The sequence below is a fragment of the Myotis brandtii genome, unplaced genomic scaffold, assembly GCF_000412655.1.
Source record: "Myotis brandtii unplaced genomic scaffold, ASM41265v1 scaffold727, whole genome shotgun sequence".
Taxonomy (NCBI): Eukaryota; Metazoa; Chordata; class Mammalia; order Chiroptera; family Vespertilionidae; genus Myotis; species Myotis brandtii.
The window spans coordinates 1784889-1803646 of NW_005370872.1; the positions used below are offsets into that span (position 1 = coordinate 1784889).

Genomic DNA, 18758 nt, shown 5'->3' on the forward strand with positions numbered 1-18758 from the left:
TTTCTCTTTTGCAGAATGCTGTCCTTTTTAATGGTCTAAATGTAGGAAGGGGCAAACATCTAGGAATGTTACATTTTAAAAACCTTCTAAAATATCCACATATTCCAAGATTTTTACATCAATGGACTTTGATCATGCAGACAAATAGGTGCAATTTTTATTTTAAAAGTTTTATATCAATAAACACTGAGCTATGAAACTCAGCTATAGGATCTTTCTAATTTCTGGTTTGGATGACTCTGAATCAAAAAACCCACTTTCCATTAGAATTCACAGAGAATGAAGTCCTAGACCATCACGGATAGAGATAAAAGTAATAAGTAGGCAGAAGTAAATAGGAAATACAAATTTTCAGAAAATGTTTATATTTCCTACTAGATCTTTAATTTTTTATCTGTCTTAAATACCATATAACTCAAGCAACAAACAATTTTTGGTTATTTTAGTTTTAGTATTTATTCTCATCATTTTTCTCTTTTACAGGTAATTACAACAATTTAGGAAACAAAACTACAAACAGAAGAATGTTAAATAGTTTTTTAAAAAGAGCTGCTGCTTGCAAAAAACGTTTATATAATCTTATTCCTCCATGCATAATTTTATACCTCATACTAAACTAAGTAGTTTATGAGAAATTATTATTAAATAGTAAAACATACACAACAAAAGGCCCACATATATAAATAACTTAACATGAAATAGTTTGGCTGTAATGCAATGTTTAACAAAGTAAAGTATGATGCAATATGTATCAACTTCATTAACTGGATAAGTCCAATGACACAAATCAGATAACTGCTAAACCCTCAACAATGTGCAAGTGAAACCACCAACTCCAGCGAGGTTCTTTTTGTTTTTGGGCTGTATCCAATTTCATTCCAAAGAGCATCTGTTTTTACATCTTCTTGACTCTTTGGCTGTAAAGAAAAAGAGAAGAAACAATTAAGCAAAAACAGGGTGACTGGCTGGTAGGAAAGGCTGTGGTACCTAACAGTTGCCTCTCGTTCCCTAATCTCATCTCAGGATGCCAACCAGCTCTGAGTGCAGATGAGGACATTGAGGTTCAGAGAGGAAGGGCCTGGACCATCTTAACTCAGTTAGTGATGACAGAAACAAGATGTGAACACTTATAGTATGTCTTCAAATTCCATGTCTATAGCACTGTGAAGTTAGGTGATTTCTGTCCATTGATAAAAGGTGGCTCTATTATCATCAATGTAAATCAACACCATTGTTCTCTTTTTCATTGTTTATATTTCAGTTTTTAACAAACGAATGTAAATTATATAAACAGGAGATATTTTTGCAACAAGAATCAAATAGCTTGTGACTATCAAATGCATAGAGGAATTTAGTATGTCGTGTGAGAAAATCACTAAGTTTAAAAAAAATAAAAATGATTTCTAAGTGGGAAAAAAGTGAATTTTTGTTTTGATTGTCCAATTCAAATTTCCCTTTTAAAAATTCCACAGTGCATAAGCTAGAAAACACCAGCAAGCCTAGGATCCACTGCTCTGCACACTGCTCTTGCCCCAGATGTTCGGAGAGAGGCTACTAGATTGGGAATGCTTCATACCTGAGGACGTGCACAACATGTTTCACCCATTTCTTCTTTGGATCTGCACACACAGCCAACCCTTTCTTTGTGTAAAAGCTGAAAAATCAGAAAATTTGATTTGTGTTTAAAGAGCTTCAAATGGCTTTTTCACCAAACATGCAATGGAAATTTCGTATTCAAATTGATAGTTCTATGCACTAAGCATTTCATTTATATCACAGGTGAAACAAAATGCAAAAAAAAAAATCCATATTATCTCGATAAAGCTTGATGCAACAAATAAAAGGGATGCTTCTGGAAACGAAGGTCAACAGTAATTGATATAAATGTGAGGAGTCCATCAGAAGGCTGGCCTGGATTCCTTTGATATTCACAGGGTGAATATTTACATTTTATTACCTACTGCTGACTCAATGGCCCAAAGCAAACTCCCCCCAAACCTGGTAATCTTACTGTTTACTAAACATTACCATTGATATGTCTGTTTGCATTCCTAAAAGGCAATTGTGTACTCTAGTAAATAAAAGCAGCTGGGAAACAGACTCAGCGGAACTTGACTACTATAGTTGAGTTTTTCCCTGGCTTCCCCCCATAATTTCAAAACTATTATTTCTTATCTTGTATGTCAATTTGCTCGTCAGCTCTTTCTCCAAGCCTTTGAACCCGAAAGCCACGCTGGCTCGGCAGTTTAACAAATGCATTTTTAATGAAATTTTCTGTTCAATGGCAGAAAATAAAGTCCCAGAATATATATATGTGTGTGTGTGTGTGTGTGTGTGTGTGTGTGTATATGTATATATATATGTGTGTATATATATATATTTTTTTTTTCAATAACAAATTATCCCAAAGTATAAATCAAGACTATTATATGTGACAGTACAATTACTCTGAGTTTTTACTTATAGCCTCAACCATTTTCTGGTAGAAGACTATCATTTTAAAGTCTAGTCTATGTTTTATATATTTTCTGGAGCTATCACGTTAGTAGCCTATTATTTTATCTCGAAAATTATTCTGCCCCCTACTGTGCTGCTTTTTTTTTAAAGCAAAAACCTTTGCCTTAGTCCAGTCTTATTTAAAGTGAGCTTTGAGTCAAGTCTCCTTCCGTCACCATGGAAGAAGACTTGACTTGGGGTGGTGATCACACAATGCACTATACAGACGATATTCTGTAGAATTGTACACATGAAGCCTATATAATTTTTTTAACCAATGCCAACTCAACAAATTTAATAAAATTAAATATCTATAAAAAGTGAGCTTTGAAATAGACATGCACTATTAAAACATATCTTTGCCACATCTCATATTTCTGAGTGAAACAAAAAAGGCAAAAATTTTTATGCCTGAAATTCCCATGTACTTGGATACAATTGAGTTAAAAGCAGTTAATAACTTACATGACTGCATCGATGTCACAAGCATCATTGGCCCACTGCTGTGTGAAGCCCTTGATAAATCTGCTAGGAATGGCTTGTTCTCTATATCGAAGGCAGCAATCGAAGGAGCTTGCTGCTAAAAAGAAATGAACAGTGTTGAGTCCATATGAATGAACTATTCTGTGACAGGTATTATGAAACTACTTGTAGTTGTGGGGAAGCCTAGAATCTGATCTATGTGGTAAACTATTTAAAGGAGGAGTTTCAGTGTCTTTGAGACTGAATTAAACATAGTTCTCAGTTCTCAAAAAAAATAGTTTGTGTGCTGGGAAATTTTGGTTCAATAATATAGTTTAGAAGCACATGACTTCTCATAAAGGGAAAATCTTTAGTAAGAAACACAAACTGGCCCTCTTATTTCAATCCACTATAATTACTCAAGAATATGAGTAACTCTCACATGAAGAAATTCATAGATAATCTTTTAAATTGGCAGATTTTCATCTATCATCTTGGTGCTGAGTACTGAGAGGAATGAAAGGATAAGACTTTACAAAGGAAAGTGTGATTCATGAAAGCTGCTTTTATATGAGCTATAAATAAAGCATTTTGAAATTATAAGAGTTCATAGAAATTTTTCATTTTGTTCATTTTTAGGAATGCACCTGTTGCTAAAAAGTGATGCTCTCTTACAACAATAAAGCAATACTTGGACACTCCTCCTATTGAATTAATACCTGCTATAAGATAGGGAATAAATGTTATCACAGAGTTGGCAAGTGATGTTCCAGAGGCCTTGCAAGCATGAAGAACTCGGGTGCCATAATCCACCCCTAAATAATGAGTTTTGAATTTTGCTGAAACTATTTAGTTGGGAGATGAGAAAGTTGGGAAAGTGGGAGCATTCCTTACATTTCAGAATGACCCCATTCACTGGTAATGCTCCTCAATTTACACCATCCCAGAAATAGCAGTTTGGCAGTATTCTGGAGCTTAGGGGTCTCTGTGAGCCCACCCACCCCCCAACCTGCTGTGATTGACAGCAAAGAAGAAAGCCTGGCCAGCAGCAGGAAACTTTCCCTCCTTCACTCACCAATGAGCTGACAACTCCCATGACTCCCTTTTGAAAACTTTCTAACAGGCTTCTATCCTCTGGGGACACCCCAGATGAGTTCAAGGCTTAGAAGAAAATGAAAATAGTTCTTCCTGCCCTGCGAGCAGAAAGAGTGACACCTACCTTCTGTCTCACTGCAGAAGTGGAATAGCAGCACTGACATCAAAGCAGCCAGGAGCAAACTCTTGCTATAGCCCATCATTTTCAGCTCAAAGAATAGAAGTGCTCAGTGCTGGGTACCCAGTTCTCTGGGGTGTTGTGGTGTTCTGATTGCAACCTGGGACTGAGATGGCACTACTTATAGCAAATATTGGGAATGTACACAAAAGGCGTGTTCTCCCATGGGGTTTTCCCCATTGCTGGACCTGCCCCATCATGTTGTCACACACACACACACACACACACACACACACACACACACACGGAAAACTTCCTGCCTGGGAAGGTATGAAGGTCAGTGTTGGGGTGGGGGGAGAAGGGGGAAATCCTGTTACATCCTTTGAAGATTCCCATCTAGTTTTAACTTAATCTCTTGTCTCTGAAAAGAGAGGATAAGAGTTAACAATAGTACAAACACACAGGAACATTCCAGAACTCCTATTGTTATACTCTATTTGCTTTCCAAAGCCAATCAGAGAGGGGGAGGACGGAGTAGGATTCCAGGCATACTCAGGAACCATTCACAATTGCAAAACTGGAACTCAGCTGCCACCAAAAACCTTGAATTTCTAGGCTACCTTTCAGAGCTGGTAATATAACAATGCTGTAGTAGTTCCCCAATTTTTGTGGAAAATGCTAACCCTTAAGTAAGACTCAAGCTTAAGCTTCATCTTGAATTTGTGACAACTCTTCTAAGAATCTACTACATTTACATGACTCTAATCAATATTTCAGCCCAGAAAGTAATTCCCACCAACCCTAAACGCTTCATGCTAATGTAGTTATATCATTAATCCAAAGTTCAGAAAGGTTGGAAAAGAAGAAAGACTATCAGCAATGGTTAATCAACAAAAGAAATGTCAAATAATAGTGATAATGATAACAATGGCAATAAGCATTCCTAACCTATGATGGTGTAATAAAAATTTTCCACTAGGAAGAATATCATTGTATGCTAGGGACTGGCTTGCAGGACATGTGAACTGTAAAGAAACAACACAAGGGAGCTTTGGGGGTGATATAATTAGTTTCTGTCCTACTAAGGGCATCTACACATGTGAAAAATCATAAAGCTGAACATCAAAAAAGGGAATTGCATTGTATGATCATCTATACTAATAAAAGGGTAATATGCTAATTAGACCGGGAGACCTTCCGGGAGCCTTTCCAGACAAAGCCATGGTGGTGGGGCCAAGGCAGAGGTGGTTAGGGGTGATCAGGCCAGGAGGGGAGGGCAATTGGGGGCAAGCAGGCTGGCAGGGGGCACAGTTGGGGGCAAGCAGGCTGGCAGAGGGGGGCAGTTGGGGGGGAGAAGGCCACTGGGGGGGCAGTTGGGGGCGAGTAGGCCAGCAGACAGAGTGGTTAGGGGTGATCAGGCAGGCAGGCAGGTGAGCGGTTAGGAGCCAGTGGTCCTGGATTGTGAGAGGGATGTCCAACTGCCGGTTTAGGCCCGATCCCCCGAGGGGTCCCAGATTGGAGAGGGTGCAGGCCAGGCTGAGGGACACCCCCCCACCAATGCATGAATTTTGTGCACTGGGCCACTAGTTTTTAAAATAAAAATATTGACATCATTAAAAAAAAAACTGTGCACTAAACACAAATGAATTAAAAAATATATACCCTCAGCTCTAACTGATTTGGCTCAATGGATAGAGCATCAGCCTATGGACTGTAGGGTCCCAGATTTTATTGAGCCTCAGTTGCATGCTTGATCCCTGACCCCATTCAGGAGGCAATCAATTGATGTGTATGTTTCTCTCTATGTGTCTCTCCCCCTCCCTTTTACTCTCTAAAAATCAATGGAAAAATATCCTTGGGTGAGGATTAACAATAACAACAACAAAAAGATACACCAACAAATAAAAATAAAAAAAGAACTGGAGTTGCTGTGCCTGTAGCTTAAAAAGCATATTTTAAAACAGAAATGTTACAAGAAATAAAGAGGAATTTCATGATGAAAGATCAATCCATCCAGAAGATATAAAAATTATAACCAAATATACATCAACAACAGCACCTCACACTACATGAAACAAAAACTGACAAAATTGAGGGAATAGACAATTCAACAACGAAAGTTGGTATGTCAATACCATATTTTCAATAATAACTAGAAAAACTAGACAGAAGATCCTCCAGAAAATAGAATACTTGAACAACACTCTAAACCAAGTAGACCTAACAGACATCTATAGAACACTTGGCCCAACAGCAATAGAATAGGCATTCTTCTCAAGTGCATATGGACCATTCTCCTAGCATACATCATGTGCTAGGACATAGACCAAGTCTTAATAAATTTAAAAGGATTAAAACCATAAAAGTATGTTTCAAACTACAATGGAATTAAATTAGAATTCAATAACAGAAGAAAATTTGGGAAATTCATAAATACATGGATATTAAACAATACATTCCTAAGCAACCAATGTGTCAAAGAAGAAAGAAATAAAGGAGAAAATATCTTGAGAGGAATGAAAATGAAAATGCAACATATCAAAACATATGTGACTTGGCAAAAGCACTGCTCAGAGGGACACTTATAGCTGGGATAAAGGAAATAGGGAATAGCAAAACAATAGAGGAAATCAGTGGAAACGCTGGTTCTTTGGAAAGATCAAAAAAATTAAGCATTAACTGCACTAATCAAGAAACTAAAGGGGGAGGGACAGAAGAATGGAGAAAAGACATATTGCTAAACTTGAGAATGAAAAAGGGATATCGCTACCAACTTCAAGACATAAAAAAGGACTAAAATGGAATATTATAAGCAACTATATGCCAATAAAGTAGACAATATAAGTGAAAGGGACAAATTACTAGAAAGACACAAATTGCCGAAACTGACTCAAGTAGACATAAAATGTTTGAGTAACTCTATAACAAGTAAAGATATCAATTTAGTAACTAAAAATATTTCTACAAAGAAAAGGCCAGACGTAAATGACTTCACTGGTAAATTCAAACATTCAAAAAAATTAAAATCAACTTTTCACAAACTTTTCCAAACAGTAGAAGAAGAGGAAGTAATTTCTAATTCATTCTATGAGGATAGTATTACACTGATATAAAACTAAGAAAAAAAATCACAAGAAAATTATAGGAGAATATCTCCTATTAATATAAATACAAAAATCCTCAACAAAATACTAGTAAACTGTATCTAGTAACATATACAGCTTAAAGGATCATGCACCAGAACTAAGTAGGATTTATCCTAGGATATGTAAAACACACAATATTAACAGAATAAAAAAAAACAAGAACCATACAAAAAATATTTGACAAAATCCAACTAGGAATTGCCTCATCAAACTAAGAATAGTAGAGAACTTCCTCAACCAGCTAAAGACCATCTATGAAAATCCCACAGCTAATAACATACTTAATGTTAAAAGACCAAATGTTTTCCTCCTGAGGAAAGTCCAAGACAGGGATATTTGCTCTCACCACTTCTATTCAACATTGTGATAGAAGGTCTAGCCAGAACAACTAGACAAAAAAAAAGAGGGAAGGCTCCCAGATTGGAAAGGAAGTAGTAACTATTTTAATTTGCAGATTAAATAATCCTGTATATAGAAAATCCTAAAGAATCCACTAAAAAAACTATTGGAACTAATAAGTTCAACAAAGTTACAAGATTCAAGACCAATATATGGAAATCAATTGTATTTCTATACACTACCAGTGCATAACCTGAAAATAAACTTAAGAAAACAATGACTACTATAATAGCATTAAAAATATTAAAATACCTAGGTATAAATTTAGGAAAATAAATTAAAACTATAACTGAAAAACTATAAAACATGAAAGAATTAAAGAGGCCTTCTAAATATATAAAAAGACATCTCATGTCACACATTAGAAGACTTAACATTGTTAAAATGGCGCTACTCCCCAAACTGATCTACAGATTCAACACGATTCCTATCAAAATACCAGCTAGCATTTTTGCAGAAATGGTAGAGCCAATATTCAAATTCATATAGAATTATAAGGGACCCTAAAGAGCCAAAACAATCTTGAAAAGGAAGAACAAAATCAAAGGACTTACACTCCCTGATTCTAAAACTTACTATAAAACTACACTAATCAAGACATGTGGTACTGGCATAAGTGTAGACACACAGATCAATGGAACAGAATTGAGAATCCACATATAAATCCCCATGTCTATGGTCAATAGACCTATTCAATGGAGGAAATAATAGTCTTTTCCACAAATGGTGATGGGATAACTGGGTATCCATATGTCAAAGAATGATGTTAAACCTCTACCTCATCTAAATATATTAAAAAATTAACTCAAAGTGGATCATATACCTAAATATGAGAGCTAGAACTATGAAACTCTTAGAAGAAAACATGGAAGTAAATCTTCATGACCTCAGGTTGGGCAATCATTTTTCAAATACAGCACCAAAAGTTCAAATAACATTATAAAAATAAATAACAATACAAACCTGAACTATATTGAAACTATAATCTTTCATGCTCCAAAGGATACTGTAAACTGAAAAAATATCCCATGAAAAGGTAGAAAATACTTGTAAATCATATATCTGATAAGGATCTTATACTTACATCCAGAATATGTGAAGAGCTCATGCAAATTGAAAATAAAAAGATAAATAACCCAACTCAAAATTGCATAAAATATCTGAATAGACACTTCTATAAAAATGTATAAATGATCCCACTTCTAGAAATATATACTAAGAATCTCAAAACCAATCAGAAAGAATACATGCACCCCTATGTTCATAGCAGCACTATTTACAATAGCTAAAATCTGAAAACAGCCCAAGTGCCCATCAGGAGATGGTACATTTACACAATAAAATACTATACAATTGTAAAAAAGAAGGATCTCTTACCCTTTGAGACAGCATGGAGGGACCTGGAGAGTATGATGCTAAGCAAAATAAGCCAGTCAGAGAAAGACAAGTATTCCATGATCTCACTTATATGAGTAATCTAATGAACAAAATAAATTGACGAGCAAAATAGATACAGAAACATGGAAGCATGGAACAGACTGATGAATCTCAGAGGGAATTGGGGAGGTGGGGGCAGGAAGAGATTCACCAAAGAACTTATAGGCATATATGCATAACCCTTGGACACAGACAATAGTACACTGAAGGCCTGGGGGAGGGGGCGGGTGCTGAGTGGAGGGGATCAAAGGAGAAAAAAAGGGGACATAAGTAATACTTTCAAAATAAAGATAAAAATTTTAAAAAGATGTATAAATGGCCAACAAGCACAGGATAAGATACTCAATATCTTTAGTCATTAGGAAATTATAAATAAAAAACACAATGAGATATCACTTCACACCCACAAGAATGGCTATAATCAAAAAGACAGATAATAAATGTTGGCAATGATGTGGAGAAACTGAACCCTCATACACTGTTGATGATGAAATATGATAAAGTCACTTTGGAAAACAGTTTGACAGTTTCTCAAATGTTAATCATAGAGTTGCCACATGATTGAGCAACTCCACTCCTAAATCTACAGCCAAAAGAAATGATAACGTATGTTCACAAAAAATCTTGTGTATGAATGTCTGTGGCAAAATTATTCATAATAGCCAAAAAGTGGAAACAATCCATGTGTCATAAACTAATGAATCTATAATAATAAAAGCGTAATATGCTAATTAGACTGGACGACCTTCTGGACGACCTTCTGGATGAAGACGGGCCTGCAAGGGAAGTCCAGGTCCCAGGTGCCGGAGGGAAGCCAGTGCCGGCAGCAGGGGGAAGGAAGGCCTGCTCTTGCATGAATTTCGTGCGCATCGGGCCCCTAGTAGATAAATAAAATGTGGCGTATTCATACAATGAAATCTTATTTGGCAATAACCATGAAGTTTTAATGGATACTACAATATGGATGAACCTTGAAAACATTATATTAAGTGAAAAAAAACAAGCCCAAAAGGCCCCGTGCTATATGATTTCATTTATAAGAAATGTTCAAAATTGACAACCCTATAGAGACAGGCAGTAGAATAGTGATTATCTAGGGCTATTGGGGTGTCATGGTAAAAGAAGGGGTATGGAGAGTGACAGCTAATGGCTATGTGGTTTCTATTTTATTATTTTTTTCTAAAAAGAAATAGTGATGGTGTTTTCATAACCCTATGAATATACTAAAACTCATGAGTTGTGCACTTTAAAAGGGTGAATTTCATGGCATATGAATTATACCTCAATAAAGGTCATAACAAACAAAAGAATCACCTACACCTACCTACATTACCTCTCACTACAGCCCACGGATCCTCTTTCTTTCTTCACGACAACTCTTAGTTGCTTGCATTCCTACTCATTTCTCCTTCCTCCATTCCCATTGTCACTCCTCTTACCCTCCCTCTCTCTCATCTTTTAATCACATTTCTCTCTTCCTCTCTCTTTAATAACTGTAAAAGAGAACTGATATTTGATACTTTTTAATATTAATTGCAATTGTATTTCCCTATGCTTACTTTGATAGTTGTGTCATTTTAAAGTTATCACTTAAAAAATGTTTTAAATGTGAGCTTCAATTGATTTTTTGGGTCAATGCTCATACTAGTGAGAAGGTTAACAGAAAATTATTTCAAACCTAATTTGTTAGAAGGCTATTTAGCACACTAGGCTTTATTTTCTAGCCATTCTTTTCAAATCTCAGCCACATTCCCGAGTCCTAATTCCTACTGCAGTAGAGTCTCTGTTTCTTAATCTTTTTTTTCCACAATTATTCTTAAGTGAAAGGTACTTAGTAGTATATACCAATGGATAGAACATGGTGACTGAATTCAAGAGGACATTTAATAAGAGCATTAAAACACACACAAACAACTAGAAAACAAGGCAATATGGGGTGACATATTCATATTATATAAAATGTTTTCAGAGAAATTGTTCACAAAATGTGATCACTTGAAAGTCACTTAACTCCCCTGCCATATCTGACAGATAAACATAAACTATGTCCTGCTAAGGGAGTTCCATCTTTCTATTCTTTCTGATAGGGGTTCCATTCTTTGAAAAATGGTAGGAGTTCCAGCATTTATTGAGCACCGACTAGGTGACAGATATTTTAGAAGGAACATGCTATGAAAGCAAGGAGGCCTGATATCGGGCCTGCAAGGGAAGTCCAGGTCCCAGGTGCCGGAGGGAAGCCAGTGCCGGCAGCAGGGGGAAGGAAGGCCTGCTCTTGCATGAATTTCGTGCGCATCGGGCCCCTAGTAGATAAATAAAATGTGGCGTATTCATACAATGAAATCTTATTTGGCAATAACCATGAAGTTTTAATGGATACTACAATATGGATGAACCTTGAAAACATTATATTAAGTGAAAAAAAACAAGCCCAAAAGGCCCTGTGCTATATGATTTCATTTATAAGAAATGTTCAAAATTGACAACCCTATAGAGACAGGCAGTAGAATAGTGATTATCTAGGGCTATTGGGGTGTCATGGTAAAAGAAGGGGTATGGAGAGTGACAGCTAATGGCTATGTGGTTTCTATTTTATTATTTTTTTCTAAAAAGAAATAGTGATGGTGTTTTCATAACCCTATGAATATACTAAAACTCATGAGTTGTGCACTTTAAAAGGGTGAATTTCATGGCATATGAATTATACCTCAATAAAGGTCATAACAAACAAAAGAATCACCTACACCTACCTACATTACCTCTCACTACAGCCCACGGATCCTCTTTCTTTCTTCACGACAACTCTTAGTTGCTTGCATTCCTACTCATTTCTCCTTCCTCCATTCCCATTGTCACTCCTCTTACCCTCCCTCTCTCTCATCTTTTAATCACATTTCTCTCTTCCTCTCTCTTTAATAACTGTAAAAGAGAACTGATATTTGATACTTTTTAATATTAATTGCAATTGTATTTCCCTATGCTTACTTTGATAGTTGTGTCATTTTAAAGTTATCACTTAAAAAATGTTTTAAATGTGAGCTTCAATTGATTTTTTGGGTCAATGCTCATACTAGTGAGAAGGTTAACAGAAAATTATTTCAAACCTAATTTGTTAGAAGGCTATTTAGCACACTAGGCTTTATTTTCTAGCCATTCTTTTCAAATCTCAGCCACATTCCTGAGTCCTAATTCCTACTGCAGTAGAGTCTCTGTTTCTTAATCTTTTTTTTCCACAATTATTCTTAAGTGAAAGGTACTTAGTAGTATATACCAATGGATAGAACATGGTGACTGAATTCAAGAGGACATTTAATAAGAGCATTAAAACACACACAAACAACTAGAAAACAAGGCAATATGGGGTGACATATTCATATTATATAAAATGTTTTCAGAGAAATTGTTCACAAAATGTGATCACTTGAAAGTCACTTAACTCCCCTGCCCTATCTATGACAGATAAACATAAACTATGTCCTGCTAAGGGAGTTCCATCTTTCTATTCTTTCTGATAGGGGTTCCATTCTTTGAAAAATGGTAGGAGTTCCAGCATTTATTGAGCACCGACTAGGTGACAGATATTTTAGAAGGAACATGCTATGAAAGCAAGGAGGCCTGATATTTGAGTTCTTTGGGGAAGATGGGGACAAAGGATCAGACAGCCCTGAGCTTTGTGGCTTCCTTACCAGTGGGTCCTGGCCTCAGCTGAGTTTCAGGGACAAACATGGTCCTTAGAATGGTTTTTTAATACCGACTGAATTATAGAAGGTCTAAGCTGGAGAAGCATGGAGACCGTCTAGCTCTATACTTTTTAAAGATGAGGACCCTGAAGCAAGAAAGATGTTTGCCTTTGTCAGTGTCAAACCATGAGGACTGGAGCTGAATCTAGAAATTGGGTCCTCTTCCCTAAGTCAGTGGATTCTTCCTCATTTCCTCCTCGAGGGTTTATTTTCTGATTATCAAGTGGATGGTATTGTATATCATTAGCCAACACTTTCATTTCTTTCAGATAGTAATATAAATTATACTTTCCCTGTGGGTTTAACCATATGCACCAAATACTAAGATTATTAAAAATAAAAATAACCAACCACAACTTCAGTGGAACAATACAGGTTCACACAACAACTGATTAAAACAAATCAAGCATCTTGTTTCATCCTAGTTTGGGTCCCCTGAAAGCAGAGCTTGAGGAGCAAGTAATTTATTTGTGATATAATCTCAGGAACCAAAAGTGAGGGAGGGAGGTGGAGAGGGGACAAGCCTTCAAGGTCATTCTGTGGGCACTGGGGAACTTATTCCACTAGTACCTCCTGAGAAACAAACCGCTGCCTTCCAGAAATTATTTCCCTGAACAATGGTGGGTGAAGTATTTTTTAGCTGATTCACATCCCTCATTATTTGGGGATTGTTGCCAGAGCATTAATTGCCCCCAGGGTCTGAAGCTGTGCTTGAGGTGGGGAAATTGGTTTCAGCCTTCTCCCTCATCTTCTGAGAAGGTCTTAGAGCAGAAAGACAAGCAAAGCATGCTCAAGGTAAGTTGTTGTCAGTGTGATGTGGTCTAAACTCATGACACTATAGCTGGGGCTGAAATCAAAGGTGGACTGGGGGGGAAAAGTGACCTGGATTCTAAGATAGCCCCTACGAATGACTTTACAGAGCTGTTTTAGAAACATCGATGTTTAGGTAGCCAATTGGGAAGAAAATTACCCCCTGTGTATGCTAAGGCCAGATGATTCCTCCAGACCCCAGAGGACAGCTTGGTTTGGTATTCAGTATCTCCAGAATATATTGCATAGCCACAAGCCATGTGTCCCATGTATCCTTAGATAAAAGCTCTGGCCCGTAAATTCATTACGTTGCAAAGCTGTGTAGTCATACTGATAAATGCTTATGTATAAGATGCAGGAAAAGTGAGACCTAATCATCCTGGAGTTCTCAAAGAGGCCTGAAAAAGTCATCATTACTACTAAAGAGACAGTCAAGAGAGGAGTGGCCAAAGAATGTCACTCCAGCATGCAGTGACAGCCAGAGCCAAGGTGCTGGGACTCAGTGAAGCTTCCTGAAGGAAAAGCACTGTGATAAAGATGGTTCCACTGCAGCTTCAGGCCCAACATTAAATACAACCTATTTGTCAGTGTATGATACTTCCAAGAATTCTTACAGATATCAGTTTTCCAAAAAATATGATGCTTCTCTATAAAAGCCACTGACAGACTCATAACTTGCTCCTTTTCAAGAACCAAAGAGATGCCTCTGAGAAACTGTTAAAGCAATGGTTACAGGACAAGTAAAACCAGAAGCCAGCTCCATTCTAAATTTCTGCAGGGTTGTTGTTGAAACCAAAGTCAAAGACCCCGATCACCAGTCCACTGACAGCAGGTGTTATTACCTCAGGAATGGAGCCTTGAGAGTTGCCAAGTCAATTTTTTTGAGTGAGCATTCTTTGCAGACACCTGAACTGATGACCCAAAAAGTGGTGTATGCTCTATATGTGAAAACCACGTGATCCATTTTTGAGTCTGTGAGCGACCATCCAGTTCAGATTTCATTTCTCTGTAGAAAGAGGAATTGATATAAATTCTCCTAACTCCTCCCTGCATTGTTTATCCTGACCTGGAGGCTTTTCAGTTGCCTCCAGTTTTCCACCTTCTCAATTTCCTGGAGCCTCAGAAAAGGAATCTCCAGTAATGACATGCAGGAAGAAATCCACAAAGTCATTAAAGGACTCACACTAGTCACCAGCTGATGCAAACAGTGACAAAGTTCCCAGTGCATGGCCATAAAACAGCCGTGGGCAAACTACGGCCCATTTGAAATGAATAAAACTAAAAAAAAAAAAAAGACTGTACCCTTTTATGTAATGATGTTTATTTTGAATTTATATTAGTTCACACAAACACTCCATCCATGCTTTTGTTCCAGCCCTCCGGTCCAGTTTAAGAACCCACTGTGGCCCTCGAGTCAAAAAGTTTGCCCACCCCTGCCATAAAACATCACCTTTCCCAAAGCCATCAGGTGAGAAGATGGTGCAACAAGGCTGATGAACGAAGAAGACAGTGGTCCTTCCCTGCCATCACATCTTCTCTAAGAGCAGAACTGCCTTTAATGTGCCAGCATTTCAGCCAGTGGTGGCCTCATCCAGATACACGTGCTTGGATTTGTCTGTAACCGCCTTCCCTGCCATGGGGTCTTCTTTCTCGCGCCTCTAGACACACCCCAAGTGAGCTGGTTTCCCACTGAGGTGTTCAGCACTTTGCTCATGTCCAGCTCTTCAATGATTTTATTAACGTGTTCATTCCTTGCCTGACTCTTCATTTTGGCCAAAGGGCTGCTGAAAACTCTGTGTTCTCTTTCCATCATCAAAGTCCCCATTACATTATCATCTAGGACTACATAACCTGTGGTATATTTGAAAATGGTAGGTTGAGGGGTTCCATTCAGCAGAATAGTTCCAGAGAGACCACAGGGTCCTCTTATGCAGCCAGTATGCCTAAGAATGGGGATTTGTCTACCCTCTAGGGCAGTGATGGCGAACCTATGACACGTGTGTCAGAGGTGACACGCAAACTCATATTTTTGGTTGATTTTTCTTTGTTAAATGGCATTTAAATATATAAAACAAATATCAAAAATATAAATCTTTGTTTTACTATGGTTGCAAATATCAAAGAATTTCTATATGTAACAAGGAACCAGAGTTAAGTTAGGGTTTTTCAAAATGCTGACACGCCGAGCTCAAAAGGTTCGCCATCACTGCTCTAGGGTCTCAAGGTAGCATTGATAGCAGGTTTCATCATCTCACTAACATCCTTCAAAATCTCCTCAACGGTTCTGACCACCTACGACATCATTCTTCCCCTTCACTTAATAGCAAATATTATGAAAACTTAACACAGGTCAAACAGATAACATTGCACTGTCTTCAGAGGGCCCAGCAGATGAAACTTTGGTGCTTATTTTTGACATTGGAAAAACAAAAACATTCTTTGCAGACATCTAGAAAATGCTTTTTCTCCACTGCGCTGCCATGGGATGAAATAAATCTTTCCGATAGAATTCTCAGGGGGATTCTGATGTATGAAATTGCTAGGGCTACTTCTTTCCTGCTGTGGAGAACCACCTCTGCTTAGTCTTGGGTTATAAAACATACACATGCGTGCAGGCATACACACAATGTACACACACACAAATATACACATAAGCCCAAGAAATGGAATTTGAGGGTCAAAAAAATGTGTACATATTTAATCATTTTTGAGACTGCAAATTTACCTACCAGAACTCTACAGTTGGGAAGGCCCAATTCCCTGTACATTTCACAACATCCAGAAATAGACACAGTAGGGTTTTGTGGAAGCAACTACATCTTATTCTTTATTAAATATGAGTGTAAAATGTGGCAAATGCCTGAATGTTATCAGCTACTGTGATATGTCTTAGCCTCTACCTCATTAACTGCTGGGAACTTTTTGTTGTTATTTTTTTCTGGCACGAACAGAACATTGTCTGTGAAATGTATATGCTCCACCCTGAACTCATAAAGTGTATGTTTTGCCAGGGAAATCGAAGAACCGGAAGAATAGGACCAGTGGGAAGGTGGAGGGCAGCCCTTATCACTCCTGTACTTTCCAAAGGAGCCTCTGGGTCCTGAGTATATTTATTTAACAGATCAAAGATTTTAAATATGTGACTGAGTTATTGCTCTATGATGAAATCTGGGTAGCTCCCTATTGTAAATGTGAAAATTCCCCTGCGTGCTTTCTCGAAGCTGACATACAGAAGCCATCTATAATAATCTGACGAGGCAGAAAATATTTGCAAAGGAATGCTGCTCCGTCAGGGGCCGAGGCCACGTGTTCCACCAGAGCTCTTAGCTTTGCGTCAGAGCTGGCAGTTTCCACGAGGTCCTTATGAAGGGCATCAGTTCAATGGCCGTGTTCCAAGTTCTAATACGTGGTGTTTAAATACTCCAATATGATGTAAGCTCACTATGCTTCTGTAGAGGAAGGGTCAGCTGTCCAGTGGTTGTCCGTTTCTAGACTTACTCGAGGAAAGACTAAGACTGATTGATCACTTATTTAAGGCAATCGGATCTACTAAGAAAGTAATCAGAAATGTTTGCAAAAATTACACACAAAACTTCTTTGCAGCACTACGTAGAATAGAAAATAAAGTGGAAATACCCAAATGCTGAATAATAGTTTGTGATTAAAATAATTATGGGATTGAATAATATGTTGCCACTTAAATAATTTTGAAACATTTTAGGCAAGGGGAAAAATACTAGTAACATAATGATAGTGAGAGTAATAGGATGCAAAATTGTAAATAACATGTTAATCCACTATGGAAAATTCTGAGTGTTTATACTGACGCATGACAAAAACAACACTAAGACCTTAAGGAAATTCACCAGAGTGGAGAAAGAAATTATCTCTAGTAGTTAGAGGCTATTCCTCTTTATTTTCATACTGTTTCTATGTTTATCATTTTTTTTACAACAAACACATTTTGCTATTATAATTAGGAAAGAATAAACTATTTTCAAGACTACATATTAAAAAGAGCCACATTTCCTAGTATATGCAGTAATGAACTTAAAAATATGACTTTAAAGAGTGACTTTTATTGATAGTTTTAATATGTTCTAGTAAAAAAAATGCCACTGCAGGAAAAAGAATAACCTTGTTTCTTGGAATACCTCATACCAGGCTTCCATGAAAGTATTACAGTAAGCCTTACAAAATTTTCACTGTCCTCCTAACTTCACTGATAGCCCCAGAAGAGACATAAATATTGCAGGAGAACATCAATAATACATTATATTTTGTGTTCAAATTTGCAGGATAAAATAGGTAAACACTAACTGGAAATAGCTTAATGGGCTAGTAGCTTTTTCAAAATTCAATAGTGAAGTTACTTTATTAGGTTAGGAAAATATGTTCATAAAACAGTTTTAGAAAAACAGGTTGCTTTGATAATGAGAACTCAAGCATGACTAATTAGCCACACCAATAACTTGCTGTGTGACCTGTGACACACACAAACCATGTGGCCCTGACCAAGCCACTCCATGTCGCCTCAGCTCTGCATCTAAAGTACAAATAAAATGCATAGCCATGTGTCACTGCCAGGACTGCTGAGGCAATCCAAGTGAAAGCGCTTTGTCCCACCTAAAGAGAGAATCAACGCAAGCTATTATTATTGATATTGTTCCCACCACACTAAGTAAAGGGGTCAAGGGAAAAGACGGCCTTGGTGATTGAGCTCATAATTTAGTTAGAAAGATAAAACATAAATCAGTGAAAAAGTACGAACAGCAAGCACTTATGTTAACAACTTATTGAGTCACTTTTATAAGTACTTCATATACATTAATTTAGTTAATTTTTACAATAACATTATAAGATTGATGCCATATAATATGCTAGTATTATTTCTAGTTAACAAGTGAGGAAACTGCAACAGAGAAATATGAAGTAACTTGCCCAGAGTCACAGGTGGTAAGTGACAGAAGTGAGATTTGAACCCAGCAGTGGAGGGCGAGACAAGAGGGGTGGGTGGGGAGGAAGAGCAGGAAAAGGGAAGAGAGGAAGAAAGGTAAA

The 18758-nt window shown here is 37.3% G+C and overlaps 1 protein-coding gene across 2 annotated transcripts in view; it reads right to left on the reverse strand.

Moving 5' to 3' along the window:
- Positions 1–432: 432 nt before the first annotated feature.
- Positions 433–18758, reverse strand: part of CCL20 (chemokine (C-C motif) ligand 20) — a 38254-nt gene continuing 19928 nt past the window's right edge. The window contains exons 2-5 of one of the 2 annotated variants that reach the window (XM_005882546.2): positions 4178–4337; positions 2962–3076; positions 1577–1654; positions 433–917 (exon numbers count right to left, since the gene is read on the reverse strand). In XM_005882546.2, coding sequence (XP_005882608.1) covers positions 896–917; positions 1577–1654; positions 2962–3076; positions 4178–4256 — 294 coding nt within the window. In that variant the 5' untranslated portion in view covers positions 4257–4337 and the 3' untranslated portion in view covers positions 433–895. Of the gene's footprint in view, positions 918–1576; positions 1655–2961; positions 3077–4177; positions 5004–18758 lie in introns of those variants that run through there. The other variant, XM_014530205.1, reaches the window with a different exon arrangement.